General features: G+C 41.3%; 1 protein-coding gene across 1 annotated transcript in view; it reads left to right on the forward strand.

The window, feature by feature from the left end:
- DDHD1 (DDHD domain containing 1) overlaps window positions 1–19,549 on the forward strand; it is a 1,563,737-nt gene that overhangs the window by 916,384 nt on the left and 627,804 nt on the right. Inside the window, exon 7 of the mRNA XM_044073566.1 lies at window positions 17,058–17,170. Within this exon, the coding sequence (XP_043929501.1) occupies window positions 17,058–17,170 (113 nt within the window). The remainder of the gene's footprint in view (window positions 1–17,057; window positions 17,171–19,549) is intronic.

A 19,549-nucleotide genomic window follows, 5' to 3' on the forward strand; every position in this document is an offset into this window, starting at 1 on the left:
AAGGAGCGGATACAGCACAGCCCTTCTTACCTCTCATTCTGGATTACCTGGCAGACCTACTCCACAGAGGCCTTTCCTTCTCCTCCATTAAGATCCATGCCTCTGCCATCTCTGCTCATTACAGCACTGAGCCACCTCTCTTCTCCCACCCTCTCATCAAGCAATTCATGAGAGAAGCTAACAACTTAAGGCCACCAAGAAGAGCCCCCACCCCTGCTTGGGACCTTAAGTTTGTGCTGGGAAAGCTCATGCTACCCACTTTGAGCCTGCAGTGTCAGCAGAGTTAAAATTCCTCTCTTGGAAAACAGCCTTGCTTCTGGTCATCACTTCAGCTAGAAAAAGTGTTTGAGCTACAAGCACTTATGGCTGTGGAACCCTTCATTATTTTTCTTGCTGACAAGGTCTTCCTCAGGACTAGCCCAACGTTTATGCCTAATGTGGGTGTCCAGTGCGACTCTCAACCAATCTATCCGTTTGCCCACCTTTTTCCGTAATCCTCAAAATAAGGGGGAAAAGATCCTGCACTCTTTAGATGCGCACAGACTGCTCAGATTCTACCTTGCTAGGACTAAGCCCTTCAGGAAATCTGACCAGTTACTAGTCAGCTTTGCACCAGGAGTAGAGGGCAAAGCTATATCCAAACAAACCATCTCCAAATGGATAGCACACTGTATCCATTTCTGTTGCAAACACTATTGGAAACCACCCCCTCAGGGGGTCAGAACGCATTCCAGGAGGGCAACTTCAACCTCTACAGCCTTTCTCAGAGGAGTCCCTACCAGGGGCATTTTGGAAGCTGCTACTTGGAGTTCTCTTCATACCTTCACCAAGCATTACCACCTGCCTATCTTCTCCAAATCCAGGGTGGGCTTTGCAACAGCAGTCCTGCAGGGCATTCTAGCCAGCCCCAACACTTTTTGACTGCCTCCACCCATTTTTCAGCTTTGGGAATCAACCCAAGTGTGATGACTGCAACAGTAAAGCACGAAGAACATAGTACAGTTGTGTACACTTACCATAAATGTAGATGTTCAAGTGTATTCACTATTGCAGTCCTGGTTTCCCACCCTCCAGCCCCCTTGCCTCTCGATCTCCTTCTCTCTCTCTCTTCCTCACTCCTTACAGGGCTATTGGTATTTACTTTTTACTGGTGGTATTTTTTCCACCATAACTTAGCTCCCTGTTTGGGTATTCCTGATATTTGGGGCAAGAAAAACTGATGTAATGGCATCGGCTGCCTGTTTTTATACCCCCGACGCAGAAATACTAAGCCTCTGGTATTCAGGCCGACTGAGGGCTACACCTGGCAGGATAGCCCAAGTGTGATGACTGCAACAGTGAATACACTTGAACATCTACATTTATGGTAAGTGTACACAACTGTACTTTTTTCTAGCTAAACATTCATCCAAAGGAGACTGCCAGCAAATTCAACCTTCCCACCCAGTGTTGGTGGGAGATTCAGTATACTCTGCTAAGTAGATTTGTGATCGCCCAGCCAGTTATCAATATTGATTTTAAAGGCTGCTAAGGAAGTACTGTTTTTTCTGCATTTATGCATTTGGATATTTTAAATGTATGAATGTCCTTCATGCTTTCTACTGTATGGGTTTCATTTTTGCTTTCTACTTTAGAACTACTGCTGCTTTCCTTTTTGTAACAGTATTACTTGATTAACAGTGATGTGAAGGAGCTGCCGTGGTTCTAAGTGCACTGGTTGTGTGGGGAAAGCCTTTTTGTTTGAGTTTTCATGCATTTGTAGCTTTAATTTTATATATATCCTTTACTGTCCTGGGCGGCACCAACAGCTCTCCAATCTTAAATATCAATAGTTAAAACTTGAGAATCGATTGCGTCATTTTTAATGTGAAAGGTATTGGTGGGGGCAGTAAGCATATTTGTTGGATGAAGAGGATGTTTTGATTTTATGTATATTCTTTGTGCCCTTTTGCTTCATAACTACAGTGATGATCGTCTTAGTGTCAACTACTTGGCTGTTCTTTGTATAATTAGTTCATACTAGTGTCCCTTGACAGCAGGCACTGAATGTAAATTTGGGAGGTTTGAAGTTGATGGCATTGGATGGACTAGTACTGAGCATGAATTTGGGAGTTTGGGACAGATGACTGTGGACACCAAGCTCTGAAGATGGGTTCATGAAGCTCAGCAGAAAAGGATGATTGACATCAAGAACTGAACATGAATTTTGGAGGTGGAAGAGTGTGAAGGGGTAGTGCAAGTATTTATGAGGTTTGTGTGTGGGGAGGGGTTATAACTGCAGATTACGAATGGAAAGTTTATGTATTGTGTTTATGTGGTGGGCACTTAGCTTTGAAACAACATTAACAATACATTGACTTCACCAAAGCATGTGATACTATACCACTTTTCAGCATTATCATCAAGCTTCAAATCAATCCTTATGCAGTTAAACAGATAGCTAATTAGCTGTGGGACAGAACCCACACTGTGAGGGCTGCAGTTGCAGCCTCCAAGAGCATGAAAGTAATCTGTGGGATGTGTGAGAATAATCAGTGGGCAGGGTTCTGTGTTAGGACCTTTGCTATTCAGCATGTACATCACTAATGTCTAAATCAAAAATCGAGAACTAAACTTAATTTGTCGATGAATGTAAACTTGGAGTTAAATTTTGAATCCCTATCTGATATGCAGAAAATACAGTGTACATTCACACATTTATAGTTGGTGCACTGACAGTGGACTACAACTAAATTTAAAACAATGCAATGTTGTTGCATTTTATACTGTAAAAAAACGCCCCAGTCCAAAATAAAGATGATGTGAGAGACCTTGAAACATGGGTTTGTTAACTCCATCTCCTTTGATCATCATGTTGCAACAGTGATTAGGAAATCCTTCTATTTGCACAGCTGATCACTGCTTCCTCTAGGTCCAAAGAAGTCTCGACTCCTGCACTGTATTCTGTACTGATCATACCAGTCATAGAAAACAGTGCCCCGTTTGGGATGTACCTTACTAGACATGACAAGCAGTTAGAAAGACCCCAAATGTTCATGGCAAAAAAAAAAAGATCATGGCACTAATGGACCTGACTTGGAGGCTTTGTCCCTGTATTGGGTATCCTACAGACTCCTTACAAATGATTTATGCCTTGCTTTCTGGGCCATTAGGGAGCCAGCAGTACAAGATCTTTTATTTCTCCAAAACTCAACTGTTCTGGAACACTGGAACCAGAGATCTGAGCCTGTTTCTGCAAATAATTCACAGTGGAGAGACAAACTTGTCATGTAACGACTATCCTTTTTGTGAAGTAAACTTCTTCTCTGGAACAAGCAATGTGACACACCATCTTCCTTTAAGAAGGAATTATTTATTTGTTATTTTTATTTTGTTTTTGTTAACCGGGATGGTCTGACTGGACAAGGTCCATTTTCAGCGGAGGCCCGGGGAGAAAAGCTCCACTTACATCAAAAACAGCACATTACAGCAGTACTAATATTATACAAAGTGTAGAAAAAAACATTTGTTCTACTAGTAGTATCTAGTGAGAAATTAAAAAACAGTACAGACAATTCAAATCAGCAAATATTTACATAAGTACATTCTGTTTGTAGTCTGAAACAGAGAATGTTCGTGTTTCACTGTTGCAGTCATTACATTTGGGTTATCCTGCTGGCAGGCTACCCGCAGTCGGCCTGAATTCCAAAGTCTAGGTCCGGCGTCAGTTGCTGTCGCCTTCTCCCTGAAGTCAGTGCGCCATGGGTATAAAAGATGCAGCAGACGCCATTTTTCTCCAGTCTTTCTTACCGTGTGGTGCCCGAAGCAAAAGCAGTTCGCAAGTGCCGGTCGGCCGACTCCAGAGATTTTTCAAATTCGAATTTCAGAGATTTTTCAAATTCGAATTTCAGATCCGAAGTCTTCTTTAAAGCCAAGTACCCTGTTGGGGAAACTTTTTTCTTGCTCCAGACCGATGTCAGAAAAAGTTAATTGAATTTCTTGTGGGAAGCAAATACCTCATAAGGATTTTCATTCTTACTGTATTCCTTGCCTAGGCCCTGACCACGACGTTGCTAGTTGTCGGTTTTGTGCTAGATTTAACCAACGTGCACTATTAAGCGTCGGTACGATTTTGCATTTCATTACTTTGGCAGAAGATTCAATTATATAATGCCGTCGGAACAGCCGACTACCGGAGTTTATAAAAAGTGCAAAGAAAAAGAAAAGGACAGGCATCCAAGGTCCAAAACTGACAACGAGGCTTCCGCTAGGCCATTCGCCGGTTCGCCAGTTCTCAGTGAGGCGCTTTCGCAGCTGCTGACGCCCGCTACCTCAGAGCCACAGGCTGCTTCCGACTCCCACGTGGAGCTGACTAGGCCACTGGAAACTCAAGGTATTGGACACTCGGAAACTATTCCCTCAGATGGGTCTGGAGCCGCTGAGCAGGCATCGGCTTCTGAGGGTGTTTTTAGGCCTACACAGTTATATGTGAAACCTACTTCAGCTTCAAAGACAAAGACTAAAGCAGCTCTAAAGACAAAGAAACAAGTGCAGCATTCTCCTGGACAGGCCTCCATGCCTAAAAAACAGATGCTTAAAATGTCTGAAGACCTAATTACTTTGATCAGGGGTTCCCATCCCCCACCTGATAAGAGGCCTAGGCAAGAGATAGAATATGAATCTTCAGATCAGGTTTCCTTTTCCTCTGATTCCTCCTCTGAACAGGAATATTCTCTTCCTCCCTATGAGGATTCTGATACTGAAGAATCTATCCCTTCAGCCTCTCCTCCTGAGGATTATTCTTTTGGGAGACACTGCATACTATGAGGGAGCATTTCCACTGGGAGAGACAAGATTACTCAGAATCCAAGAAAAGGCTCAGAGACTTCCTTTTATTACCTCAGCACAGGCCCCTTGCTGTCCCTCCTGTTTTAGACATTGTAGATGATGTTTTCTCAGAGTCCGGTCTGTCTCCAAACTGTCTACCTCCAGCTCCTGTTAAGCCAGACAGATACTACAGGGTTCCTGATTCACATAAATTTCTCTATAAAAACCCTGCTGCTGACCCAGAAACTATCTCTCAGGGTCCCAAAGGGGTCAAGGCTTCCACTGCAAAAAACCCTATCCCCTCTGATAGTGATTCTAGGGCCCTGGACAGATGGGGGAAAAAGATTTATACTTCTGCTACCTTGGCTGTAAGAGCTTTAAATTGCCAGTTTCATATGCTTAAATATCAGCAATATCTTATGTCACTGCTTAAACAGAAAATGATGATAAATTCAGAATGTGCAGAAAACAAGGAAATGCAGGATTTATTGCATGCAGCTGAACAAGTGGGAAAGCATACTTTACAATGTGGTTTTGATTCACTAGAGGCCTCCTGCAGGGCCGCTGTTACAGGTTCTGTCATTAGGAGGCATGCTTGGTTAAAAGAACAGAATCTACCTGATCATGTTAAAGCAAAACTATTAGATGCTCCATTACAGCATGATACTTTGTTTGGTGTTAAAGCAGAAGAGGTGTTGAAGAAAATGGAGGATAAAGCTAAATCTATGCAAACAGTCAAGGATTTCTTGCAGGTACATCCTCACAGATTTAGCAGGAACTGGCCTACATAGAATTGGTCCTTTCCAGTGTCAGACAGGCCACAAAGAGGCAGAAACAGACGCCCCAGAGGCAGATCACATCCCCAAAACTCATACAGGCCTAAACAATGGGGTGCTTCTACCTCCAAAAGCGGAGAGGAAAAATCACAGCCATACAGGAAACAGTCTCAATGACTTTCCTCTGCTAGCACCAAGCACTTATCTTCTGGCAGCCCCTTTGGGGGTAAAGCTAGCACTTTTTTCACAAAATTGGCACGTGATCTCCCAGGACAAATGGGTCTTAAATATCGTATCACAAGGCTACAGGTTCCACTTTCACATCCTGCCATGCAATCAATGGGCAGAGGCACAAAAACGCATTTCATCCCTCATGGACATGAGAGCCATTCAGCTAGTACCACAGCAAGAGCAGGGACTAGGATTCTACTCAAGGCTATTCTTGGTGCCCAGAAAGGACAAAGCCTGGAGACCAATATTGGACCTGTCTATCTTAAACACATTCCTGGATATTCCAAAATTCAAAATGTTAACTCTGCAGCAGCTTCTGCCCATGCTGGGCAAGAAGGCTTGGCTTGTGACTTTAGACCTAAAAGAGGCATAGCTGCATGTCCCAATCAGACAATCATGCAGAAGATACCTCAGATTTATAGCTGGCTCAATGCACTACTAGTTCTCTGCACTGCTCTTTGGCTTATCCTCTGTGCCCAGGGTCTTCACAAAATGCCTGGCACCAGTGATTGCATTTTGCAGACAAAGAGGAGTACAAATATATCCTTACTTGGACGACTGCCTTATTCAAGCAGAGAACAAGGGCATTCTAATACAGCATCTGGCGTTTGTAAAAAGATTACTAACAGGTCTAGGGTACACAGTAAACGAAAAGAAATCAAAACTCATACCCTCTCAAGAGATAATATTCCTGGGTGCAAGCTTAAATGCAACTGCCCAGATGGCTTATCTCATGCCAGACAAACACAGACAACTGACTACTTATTTCAAAATGCTGGCAACAAAGACCCAGTTATCTGCAAGAAAAATTCTGCAGGCTTTGGGCTTCATGGCATCCTGCATTCTGCTAATTCCATATGCAAGACTGCATATGAGGAGACTTCAATGGTATCTAAAAAGTGTTTGAACTCAACATTGCCACAGCCTGGAAACAATAATTACCCTCATTCCCTGCCTGCAACAGGAGCAAAAGCCTGTCACCACAACATGGGACAGCCATTCACCGTACCCACAGCCAGGCAGACATTGACAATAGATGCATCAGATTATGCCTAGGGGGGCCCATATGGCAGGAAGATGTATTCAGGTCACATGGTCCGCAAGTCAAATGCATCTACATATCAATCAAAAAGAGATGCTAGCTGTTCAGAATGCCCTGACAGCCTTCAAGTATCTACTTCATCCAGGACAACTACTGATAAGGATGGACAATACTACAGTCATGTGGTATATAAACGAGCAAGGAGGCACACATTCCTACCCCCTCTGCAGACTAGCCATGAACTTGTGGGACACAGCATTGACTTACCAAGTACATCTGCAAGCTCAATTCCTGCCAGGAAGGACAAATACCCTGGCAGACAAACTAAGCAGAAACCTAATGGATCCCCACGAGTGGAAATTGGATCAGCAAGTCTTCAGCATGATAACAAGGAACTGGGGATGCCCGGACATAGACCTGTTTGTCTCCCCTCACAACTACCAAATGCAGAGATTCTGCACAAGGACTTATCATAAGCAAGCATGGAAAGTGGATGCTCTGTCTTTCAGCTGGAAAGACCTAACTGTATATGCTTTTCCTCCTCTGCCTCTCCTCCCCAAGGTACTCCTCAAGGTCAGACAAGAGAGACCAAACATGATACTGATTGCCCCAGACTGGCCCCGCCAGCACTGGTATTCAATCCTAAAGAGCTTGTCTCAATGCCCAGCTTGTACATTACCTCAAATTCCTCACTTATTGACCCAACAAGACAGTCAGATACTGCACAGCCAACCCAGGACCTTAAACCTGGCAGCTTGGTGGATAATGTAGCCAGTCAAGACACACCTCTCTCTAAAGCAGTGATGGATGTTATTCTGGAGGCCAGTAGGCCTAGAGATTATGCGCTTGGAACCAGGCACAAGGTTTTAACACGATTGTTCCAAATATTCCTCAGATTTTGTAGTACTTAACCGAGATGCTTGATAAAGGCCTTTCCTTTTCATCAATTAAAATTCATGCCTCTGCCATTTCAGCTCATTACAATACAGAACCACCTATTTTTTCTCATCCATTACTAAAGCAGTTCCTCAGAGGGGCCAAAAACATAAGACCTCCAAGGAGAGCACCAATACCTGCATGTGACCTCAACTATGTCTTGGAAAAACTCACACTGCTTCCGATTGAGCCAGCCTCTACAGCTGATATAAAATTCTTATCCTGGAAAACAGCTTTGCTCCTAGCAATAACCTCTGCTAGACTATTCTCAGAGTTACAGGCACTCATGGCTGTGGAACCTTTTATCATTTTCCATCCTGACAGGGTTTTTTCTGCGGACAAACCCTACATTTATGCCAAAGGTAGTGTCCAGTGTGGCCCTTAACCAAACAATCCATTTTGCCTACCTTTTATCCAAACCCTCGGTATAAGGGTGAGAGAATTCTGCATTCTTTGGACATTCACAGGCAGCTACGCTTCTACTTGGACAGAACCAAAGCTTTCAGAAAGACTGAACAACTTCTAGTGGCATATGCTGCAGGATCACAAAGAAAGCCTATCTCAAAGCAGAATATTTCAAAGTGGATAGGCCACTGCATTCGTTTCTGCTATTCACAGCATGGCAAATCACTGCCTAAGGGCATTAGGCCACATTCAACCAGAGCAGCAGCCACTTCAGCAGCCTTCCTCAGAGGAGTACCAACCAAAGACATTTTAGAGGCTGCAACTTGGAGTTCAGTGCATACTTTTACAAAGCACTATCACTTACTTCTTTACTCTAAATCCAGGGCAGGTTATGCAGGCCCTGATAGCCTCTCCTAATCCTGTTTAGCACCAGCCTCCCTACCTTAGCTTTGGGATTCAACCTAATTGTAATGACTGCAACAGTGAAACACGATGAACATAGTTCAGTTGTGTACCTACCATAAATGTAGATGTTTGAGTGTATTCACTGTTGCAGTCCAGGTTACCCTCCCACCATCCCCCTTTTCCTTTGCTGGGACTTAACTGTACTTCTCTATTCTATGCAACCTGTGTAGTGTATTTGCTTGTAGATGAAGGTTTGTTCATGCATGCTTATTGGCATAATTTAGCCTACCATTTTAGGGGCACCTGACATCTGGGGCAAGAAAAACTGAAGAAAATTGTGTCGGCTGCATCTTTTATACCCTTGGCGCACTGACGTCAGGGAGGAGGCGACAGCAACTGGCGCCGGACCTAGACTTTGGAATTCAGGCCGACTGCGGGTAGCCTGCCAGCAGGATAACCCAATTGTAATGACTGCAACAGTGAATACACTCGAACATCTACATTTATGGTAGGTACACAACTGTACTTTACAACTACTTTGTCGAGGGATAACATTTGGAAAAACCATGCTTACTGGGCATGTACAAAGAGAAAAAAGAGAGTGCAGGGGTAACCGATTTTAGGGCTATGTGACACATGGACAGAGCCAAGAACTTATGAGATGGACCTTTAGGGCATTTTTTAATTGAGTGGTATTTGATGCATCAGTCACGGATGTGGGGAGATTATTCCAAGTTTTAGCTATAATGTGTGAAAAATAGAGCTTTGACGGCTGTCTTATTAGCTGAGGTAATAGTGAGGAGTGATTTATTGGCAGAGCGGAGTGGACGATTTGGAGTGTAGTTAGTAATTGCCTTAGAGCGGGAGTTTTAGGTTGTTGTACGATATGACGAGTTGGTAATAGAGTAGTAAATGTGGAAGTTCAAGCCACTGAAGTTGCCTTAGAGGTGTGCGGTGATTGGTTCTGAACGGCGAATTTTAACAAATGTGGCAATTTTGTTATAATAGGACTCAAGTTTGTCTAGGTCAGATCTCCTGACATAAGTGAGAATTGGGGCCGCATACATTAGTGTTTTAAGGTGGGTTTGAGCTAGGGTGACTTTAGCCTGATCTGATAGAAAGTTTTTTTGTCTGTATAAGAAACCCATTTTTTGTGTACCTTTTCTATAGTTTGAGAGATATGGATGTCAAAGTGGAGGTTGTCTATTTTGACGCCAAGGAGCTTGGTGTGGAGGGACGGTGAAATGACAGTACCATTATTGAAGGCAATAGAGAAAGAGAGTTGAGATGTTTTTGATTTGATTTATTTGGGGTGAATGGAAGTAGTTTTGTTTTGTTAGGATTTAAGATGAGTTGAATATTAGTGATCCACCTTTTTACTGAGGCAAAAGATTCCTGGGCAAGGTGCTGTAGGGCAATAAGTGACTGGGTTGGGCAGGTTAGGGTGGAATCATCTGCATACTGGATTAGTGTGGCCTCTAGGGTAGAGGTATGAAGGTTATTAGTGAAGATAGAAAAGAGTAGTGGGCCCATTATGGAGCCTTGGGGTACACCAGTGGTGGTTGGGAGTTGAGGGGATAAGACTCCTTGCCACTTGACCACTTGTTGTCGTTCTGATAGGTAATTTTTAAACCAAGTAATAGTGTTGGGATGAAGGCTAAAGAGGTTAGAGTATCTATTAGTATGGAGTGAGAAAACATGTCAAATGCTTTTAAGAGGTCAAGGAATATAGCAAATACAAATCTGTTATTCCTATGCTGGTTAACCAGGTTTGTGAAGGAGAAGGGCTGTGGTTGCACTATGGTGTGAGCGGAAACCATGTTGTGTAGAGGAGAGGAGACTGAGTTTAGGAAATGCATGACTTGAGAGTGTATGCATTTCTCTAGTATCGTTGATAAAGGAGACAGGATGGCAGTGGGGCGGTAGTTTGAGAAATCATAAGAGGTTCCACCCTTATGAAGGGGAATAATGGAAGAGATTTTCCACAAATGAGGGATATATGATTCCTGTATAGAGTGGTTGAGAAGGATTGAGACTGGGTAGCATATGGAGTTGGCAGCCATTTTTAGGAAATGTGCTGGTAAACTATCTGCTGCAAGAGTAGTGGGTTTCAGTTTTAAGAGGTGTTTCTTTATTGTAGAGGTTGGGACAGGTGAGAAGGTAAAGGGAGAAGAGTTCTGGGAGCTGTTGGCAAGGGTGTGTAGCTATTTCTGGATAGTAGAGTAGATAGAGAGAGAATGGATTCAGTAAAGTGTTGGTTGAATTTGGAGGCTATGTCGCTATCTGTATTTGTGGAGGTTGAGGTGGGAGTGGGTGTGGTGGTTTTACCAAGTTTTAGTAGGGAGTTAATTGCATGCCAGAACTTTTGAGGGTTGCTGGAGTATTTGTTTTGGATATTTAGGTAGTAGTTCTGTTTATCAAGCTTAGTTTGCTTTTTAACCTGGTTCCTAAGGGTGTTTATAGTTTTGTTTAGAAAGACTTGTGTTGTCTTTCTTCCATGTTTTCCATGCCATATCTCTGGATTTTAATAGGGCTGTAGTGGTCTTAGTAAGCCATGGAGCAGAGCAAAGTTTAGCTCTAATTGTTCTTATGGGGGCTATTAGGTCAACGACCTTGGTGAAAGTAGTATTAAAATAGTCCACTGCTTGGTCCAAGTCAAGGGTGTGTAGTGGTTTCCAGTTACATTTTTTTAATGAAGTGTTGAGATCTAGAGGGTTAACTTTGCGATCATTTCTGACTTGTCTAAAAGACTCTAGGTTTGGGTATGTTAATACGTTTGCGTAGGAGGAATGTTGGGAGGTGGTCGCTAAGGCTGTCTGGTAGACAACCTGTTTGGTAGTTCTGTTCTGGGTAGTTTACAAATGTCCAATCTAGTATAGATTCCTTTTGGGATGTCTTATCTACTCTAGTAGGTGCCAGAATAAGTTGGGAGAGTACGTATAGTTTGATGTAGTTAGTGGGGTTTTTGGAATTGCAGGCTTACCCAATCAGTGTTTAGGTCTCTTAGTAGAATAGTCTCTTGTGGGAGGTTGTCTCTTATCCATTGAAGAATCTCCTCAATTATTGTAGCGTTATTACCTGGAGGGATATATGCACAAAGAATATTGATACTCTTTTTCTTGTTTATTTGTAGTATAGAGCCTATGATCTCAGCAGTATTAAATTTAGGTAGAGGAGTTGGTAGGGGTTGTATAGTAAGTGTATTTTTATAAACAATTGCAACACCCACTCCCTTCTTTCCCATTCTATCAAGTCTTAGGATATTATATCCTGGAGGCAGAATTTCCTTGATGTGTGTCAGTTATGGTTAGAATGTCAGGGGATTAGTGGGTTGTGAATGCATGTAAGTGAGGGAGTTTATTTGATATACTGCGAGAGTTAAGGTTAATAGGTCTGCTGTGCGTTTGTTTGGGGGTATAATGTTGCTTGGCCCTGGATTTGGATGAATACTTCCAGAGGTAAGGAGGTGTTTCTTTAATAATAGATGGTTTGATTGCTTGTAATATATCTATGTGTAGTTTGCATGATATTTTTCTAGTGTGAGATAATGGAAGGTACTTGTGTATAAGTACTGTTTTGTTATCAAATAGAGAGGGGATATAGGGAAGTTTATGTGGGTTTTTGTAGGTGTGAAGATGTGTTGTATGGTAGGTGGTGTTGGGGTAGTGGTATGTATGTGTGTGAGGATGTGGTGTAGGTTAGGGTTGTGAGGTTTAGTAGGAGGGATGTAAGGAAAAGGAGCATGGTTTGTGTAATATTGTATTTGGATGAAAGTAGTGTTAATTGGATGAGCGTTAGGGGGTGGGATATGGGAAGATTGCAGATTGGCTGTGGTTAGTTTTCAGGTGATATGGAGTTAGAATAAATTTAGAGGTAGTGGGGGCAGATGGGAATTGGGGGTAGGGTAGGGGAGCAGAGTGAGCTGAGCGAAGCGAGGCCCATGCAGACCCTGAGACTGCAGAGTCGATCTATTATGGTTTTCCAGAGTTTTGCCAAAAGTAAGGTATTACAAGGGACAAGATAGGCTGATTTCCTAAACCTTAGCTTTATATTACATGCAGTACCCTTTGCCTTAGCTACAAGAACACTTGGGAAAATATATTTCTCTACAAGTGCTGCGGACCCTCCGAGCGGTTTTCTACAAAGTTAATCTGCAGACAGTCCCAGCATAAAGAGTTGGAGAGTTAATAACCTCGTTTCCTTGCAGGTAACGCACACTAAACAGTTGTACTGTGTGATGATAGGCCTTTTGCAGTTTGTAATCCCCTAGCGTGTCGAGCCTTTCAATTGGGGGGGTGGGCAGCCTGGTTAGGGTGAACAAGAGAATTTATAGCCCCTAGGAAGAAGGCGAAGGAGATATGGGAAAGATTAGGACAAGGACAAACACATTAGGTTTAGATTACCTCAACAGTTAATGCAGTTAATAACAGTAACATGCAGTTTCCAATAGTTAATTCACTTTAAGCCAGCTAAATAGCACATATAGTAGCTACATAAACAGTCCGTTTGTGCTTTAAAGCCGCTGGATTATGACCAGTCCCTTAGCATGCAATAGTACAAACGTTTTAAACAGGTTATTACGCTTTGAAACAGTAGATAAACACTTTCAAAATAGCTAGATATAATGGTCCATACAGTAGGTATATTTAAAGCATCTAGTTTCAACAGTCCCTGTGGATGTAACAGTTCATGCACATTTAGAGCAGTAAATGCACTTTGTAGCAGCTAAGAGCACTAGAAATGCACTTTAATACAGTTAGAAAGCACCTTAAAAATAGGTAGATATAACCGTTTGTTTGCTTTACAGTAGGTATACTTAAAGCGTCTGGAGTGTAGTAGTTCATACACATTTAGAACAGTAAATGTACTTTGTAGCAGCTAAAAGCACTAGAAATGTACATTGTTACAGTTTACAAAGCACCTTAAATTAGCTAGATCTAACAGTCCGTTTGCTTCTATAGTAGGTGTACTTTAAAGCATCTGGTTTCAACAATCCCTTTGCATGTAACAGTTCACTCACATTTAGAACCGTAAATGCACTTTATTACAATTGTAAGCACCTTGTTACGGCTACATTACAGTCCGTTTGCACGTTACTGTAGGTTCACTTCGAAGCAATTAAGAATTAACAATCCCTTAGCGCTTAACATTACACCCCTTATTATTTTAGGAAAAATAGCTACAAACTAGAATTAGACAGTTATATGGGTATATATAATTTCCCCTTGGTATGACTGTCCCATCGCTCCTTAAAAAAGGATGCAAGGTGTAAGGGTGGGTGCCAGAAAGGTGCAAATGGCTACATAGTCCAGTAGCCGTATACATTCTATGATTGTGTCACGGCTTTAACTGATGGCACTTTCCAAATCAAGTTCTTCAGAGGTTGCCGTTTCATAACTCAGTGGTATTACTCAGATTAAGTTAAGGTCGTGAAATCCTGTAGTGACGAACACCAGTTAATAGATCAGCAGGGAGCATTGCTGAATTTACATGTTTAGCTGGAGTGCAAGGAGTACTTCAGTTGATGAGACAAGTACACATTTCAGGGTAGAAACTGTAGGAGTACAAAATGTATGTAATCAAAGTTATTGGTAATACTAAGACAATTCTGCTGAAGCATGCAGTGCATGCTGAAAATGTATGAATAAATGAAGGGTATGACTGCTCAGGTAGTTGATGAACATTTGATGATAAACTGTCTGAACAAAGATTGTATCTTGTCAACACATGTGAGATAGCTTGTTACACTGACTTCAGTACAGTAAAAGTAGTTAAATGCAGGCATACAGGTGAATTACTGAAGCAGGATCGCACACAATCGTGAGATTTGGTAAGGTCTCTGTTAGAAATCCATGGGCATAAACTACAATCCTCAGAATAGTGAAGCTCAGGTGTGATTCAGTGGATATATGTACTCCAAAGCTGTCTTATCCCTAAGTATTACCCTTCCCCATGCAACAGCTATGGATCAAGTTTAGCTCTGATATTTTCTCCCCTTTGTGGGATGTATCCTGATGGCTTTTCTGCCAGCACTCACTCAGCCCATTTCGTTTAGGGGATGGGAGCCAAACATTCCTTGGCTAGGTGAGAACCTTCATTCCATTCATTCCTGCCTAGGACTCCCAAGTAGCCATCTGTTCCCTGTCGAGAGCTCTGTGGTAGGCAGTAAGCCAACCTACCTCTCCTCCCTGGCAGCTTTTCTGTGCATTGCTGCGATCTCTAGAGGGAAAGCATGTCTGTTGTAAATGCAGTCAGACTTGGTAAACTATGTTCCACTGGGTGCAACACCCAGTGTTTCTGCAAATTGTCACCAGTGTGGTAACCAGAACTGCCTCCCACCCACAAGAATGGAGAGCTGGCAGCAGATGCTCACTGCCACCCTCCCCTGTCAGCACCTGCAGGCACCTGAACAGCTAATCAAACTCGGCGCTTTATCCCTCTGCACCAGAGCTGACTTGTAGTTATGATGTTCTTGGGACTTGGAGAGTATTGATGAAAAAACAGTACAGATTTTCTGATGGCTGTGACATTTCTTTTAAAATGGAATTATAGTAAATCCCTTTTGAGTTTTGACAAAGCTGAGAAGTGTTCCATTTATAGATGGCTGCACTAGTCCTCTGAAGTTTTGTCCAAGCTGAATAGGCTGTCATGATAATTTAGGATAGACTGTTGATGGCATACAAAAGTCAGATTGTGTTATTCAGAGTTTATTTGGTAAACCTACCTGCAAATGCCTAGTATTCCCTTAACTAGACATGCTTGACAAAAACAAAGATATAAAGTAAGTGTGACAAGGAGGTATTGGAGAGAATGTAACTAATGCATCTACAGAAAAATATAATTTAATGGAACTGTATGTAACTTTCAGAATGAAAACAGTAAATGCCAGAAAAAGGTTGAGGTGGCAGTCTAGAAGAAAAAACGGACAGGGAAAAGCATGTCTTAGTAGTTGTACTGATGCACAGTGATACACAAGGCTGTATTCTGTTAGAATATAACTAGCATACTGTGTAAGAAATTAGTTGGTAGGTTTACCATACAATATTTCTGTGGCTTGTAGATCTTGCATTCCCAAAGTGATTTGCATGGAGGAAAACTGTGAAGTTGCTCGGGAAAAACACCAGACTTCAAAGAGTTGTTGAGTGTTAGAAGAGAATTCCAAGCAAGTCAACATTTTTCTAGGTCACAAAGCCCGAAAGAGTCAGACTACTTTCATAGGGAATATATTTTATTTGATGTTTAGCTAAGTAACTGAGCTATTGCCGAAGCCGTGGATCGTTTGTCACTGCTAGAAGACATAAAATATAAGCCCAGGGCAATATAACCGATATTGCTGTCCCCAGGAGATGGCAGAATCCATGGAAAAAGGAAGCAAGTAGTAGTGGACAGTAGAAAGAGCAGAAGTATGGAAAAAAAAAGGTTACAGAATGCTGTGGCAGACTAGAGTGTTTGAGCATAAAAAATGGAGGCACTTAGTGAGACAAAGAAAGAAAGACAGGGAAAATGAGTAATTGCTGAGTAATTCCAGTAATGTAGGTCAGGGAAAGGCAGTAGTGGTCAGAAGGATTAGAATATGCAGTTTCGGGAGTAGCAGGGGGAATAGAGGGAGAGAGAGAAACAGTCAGCTTTGTTTAGTGGAAAAAAAAGATCAGTTTTCTCAATGAAACCACTGAATATTTCTGGCATATGAATGATTTTTGTGTGTCTCTCATTATCATTCATACTATTTCCACCAGAACACCATAACTGTGAGACAATAAAATTGATTTTGCATTGTCCATATAACAAGTTACATTCATAGAGAGCCTCTGCACTTTGGTAGCAATATACAGCCATCTTAGATTGCTGATATTTTGTATACTAAAGTCATCAAAATAATGCATGTTTTCACATGTTTCCTGTTTTGAGAGAGAGACTTTTAAGATACAAATGATGGAAATGTACTGTGAGCACTGTCTTTCCATTACTGTCTGGGATCAACACCCACAGTTCTGTTCTTTTGATTCAGATATTCAAGTATAAGCATTAGAGTAATCTTACAAGATCATGGTAGAGTCAGTCTCGCTGCTATCAATACATCTGTTATGCTTGTAAATACAGTTTGCCTTAAAAGAAAATATTAAGAGTTATGTTTGAGTCTGATTAGATTGGACTAGACTTCACTCATCATAAATACAAAGTTTTTGTACTGTGTGACATGAAGATTCTGTACTTTTGCCATCAAGATTAGTAACATGTTTACCTTTGGACTGCACGGTGTATGAAATAACTTGATAACATGGCCTTTCAGTTAAGAAAAGTATAACACACTGTTTTGCAGCATGCTCTGTGTAAGTAATATGAAAGTTGTAGGAGTATTTGTTCTGCACTTGATGTATATTTGCAGATACTTTGTGTCTGTTGCTTGTCATGGATTGTCCCACCATTTTGACTTGCATGGATGTTTATTGTTTCAGATACAGTTGAGTCCATTACCCCAGACAAAGTACGTGGCTTGAGAGATATGTTAAACAGCAGTGCAATGGATATCATGTACTACACAAGCCCCCTTTACAGGAATGAGGTAAATGTGATAATACTGTTACAATCACAGTTTTCAAGTTAAGAAAACCTTTAAGTATTGTTTATATGACGGCTGTAAAAAAAAATCAAATAATTTTTATTTATATTTACTGACGATCTGTGAAAAAAAATGGCAAAGCCAGTCGTTTGTGTAAATAGTGAAGTATGGTTACTAACTCGTTTGAGTTTACTCATATACTGCGTTATGCTTAATATAATGTACTTCAAGATCATTACTCCCTCTGGAAATAAGGATTTCTATCGTTCAAAAGGAATGTACAGTTTTGTTGTCTACATTATTTACACTCACTACTTTCACAGCAGTTGTACACTGTTACAGCGTACTTTTTTACCACTCTGGTACAAGGCCTAGGGAAGACCTCGGGAAATATTTCACAAAAAGAGGGAATGATTAAAGCAATTCTGCTGAAGAAGTAGGATCAGAAATAGTAATGGATTTCAGGACAGCATGGTAAAGGTGCAGGGCATTCTTCATTGACTAACTTTCAAACTAGCAAGCCAAGTGGAGCTGGTCTGCCTTCAGAGTCTATATTTCCTTGCTTGACCAAAGCATTATATATTCATTTTTTATGCACTGAACTTCACAGGACCGCATCCCATATTCAACCATGAACCCAAAACAGCAATCTTCCAGACACTAAACCAAAAAAAAAACAAAAATACTAAATCCCATTGTGGGAGACTTCTCTCCCTTAAGTATTTCATTTTCGAGTTTGTGCTACCTTAGAGCTGGCTATAGTTACGCAACATGGAACTTTGGGAGACCGCCATTTTTGCAAGTTATGTTTCAGTCTCGTGGGCTTGGCAGTTAATGTTGCTAACTATTCTTCATTCTTTTTCACTATAGTGCCACTTCATTGGCATGGGAAAAGTTGTGTAGTTTTGTTTAATTGGCTTTCAAGGACAAACTGGGAACACTGATCTGGCCTGGTGACATGGACTTGTGCAATACACAGTTGTCAGTGTAAGGAATCCACTCTAGGCTTCATGAGACTTTTAGCCACCATTGTTATGTCTGGTTGGTTAGCACAACTGTGTAGTTGTATTAGGACTGATAAATGTTAATTCTTGCATACCACTTTTTACATTGAGACATCTCTACAGTGTGTGGGTTGAGTTGTTCTGCAACAGAATTACATCCTGTTAGCGCCTCTGTTCCTCAATCTATGGTACTGCTTCTGATAGCTTGGGTGATCCTTGCCAAGGTTGGGTCACCAGATGACAGATGAGCATTGAGTTGAGCATGGGTGGGTGAGTGGGATGGAGTGGCATAAATGCTACTTGTAGAGGTGGGCTGCCCTCTGTGGTTGTCCCTGCACACCTTCTACCTGCAGCTGTTTAATGTAGGTCAGCTGAGCTTTTGGGCTTGATTTCCCAGGCCTGGCCCTACCCAGGGCATTTGGTCAGGATCAGCTTCCTGAATATGCTCACTACTTTGGCCGTACAGCTAAACTGTACTCCAGTTTCCACCAGAGCTGCAGAAGCAGCCCTGCCGTCTGTGGAAGCACATCATCCCTATCTCACCCCCTAGAGAAGGTCAGCAGGCATGTGTGTGTATGTATATATATATATATATATATATATATATATATGTGTGTATATATATATATATATATATATATGTGTGTATATATATATATATATATATATATATATATATATATATATATATTTATTTATTTATTTATTATTTATTTTACATTTGTTGACCGGGCTAGTCCAGCTGGATTAATGTCCATTTTCAGTGGAGGCCCGGGGAGAAAAGCTCCTCAGGTTAGATACAATATTGGAAATACATAAGAAGACATAGTACAAGTGTGATTATACAAAGGAAAAATGAACTTACAAATATTATAGATTTTAATTAATACAGAACAATCCTAGTAAGAACAATATAATAAGGTATATTTTTTTTTTTTTTTTTTTTTTTTTTTTTTTAAGATATGTAATATTTACAATAAATAGGGGTAATATATCAGTTGCAGAAGAAGATAACATCCAAGTGGTTAAGAAAAGTTTATGATAGAGTTAAGGATGCCAACAGGCTAGTCTGGGTTGGTACAAGAGCAAAGCCAGAATTTGTTAAGATGTATTAAAAGTTGTTTTTTAAAGAGTGGAAGAGTATGTAAAGAGGACAGATCAGATGGAAGATTATTCCATACTTTACCTACTGAGTTAGAAAAAAGGCAGTTGCCTGCAGAGTTCAAAGTCTTGGTAATATTAACAAGTAATTTGTCAGAGGAACGTAGTTGTTTCAGGTTGATATAGGGAGTCAAGAGTTTGGAAAGAGCTGGTGTTTTAGAAGGTTGGTATAGAATTTTGTGAGCAATTAGGAGTTGTTGAAAATAAGTTTATTAGAATTCCA

The sequence above is a fragment of the Protopterus annectens genome, chromosome 6.part0 (assembly GCF_019279795.1).
Source record: "Protopterus annectens isolate FY-2018-M chromosome 6.part0, PAN1.0, whole genome shotgun sequence".
Classification (NCBI taxonomy): Eukaryota; Metazoa; Chordata; order Ceratodontiformes; family Protopteridae; genus Protopterus; species Protopterus annectens.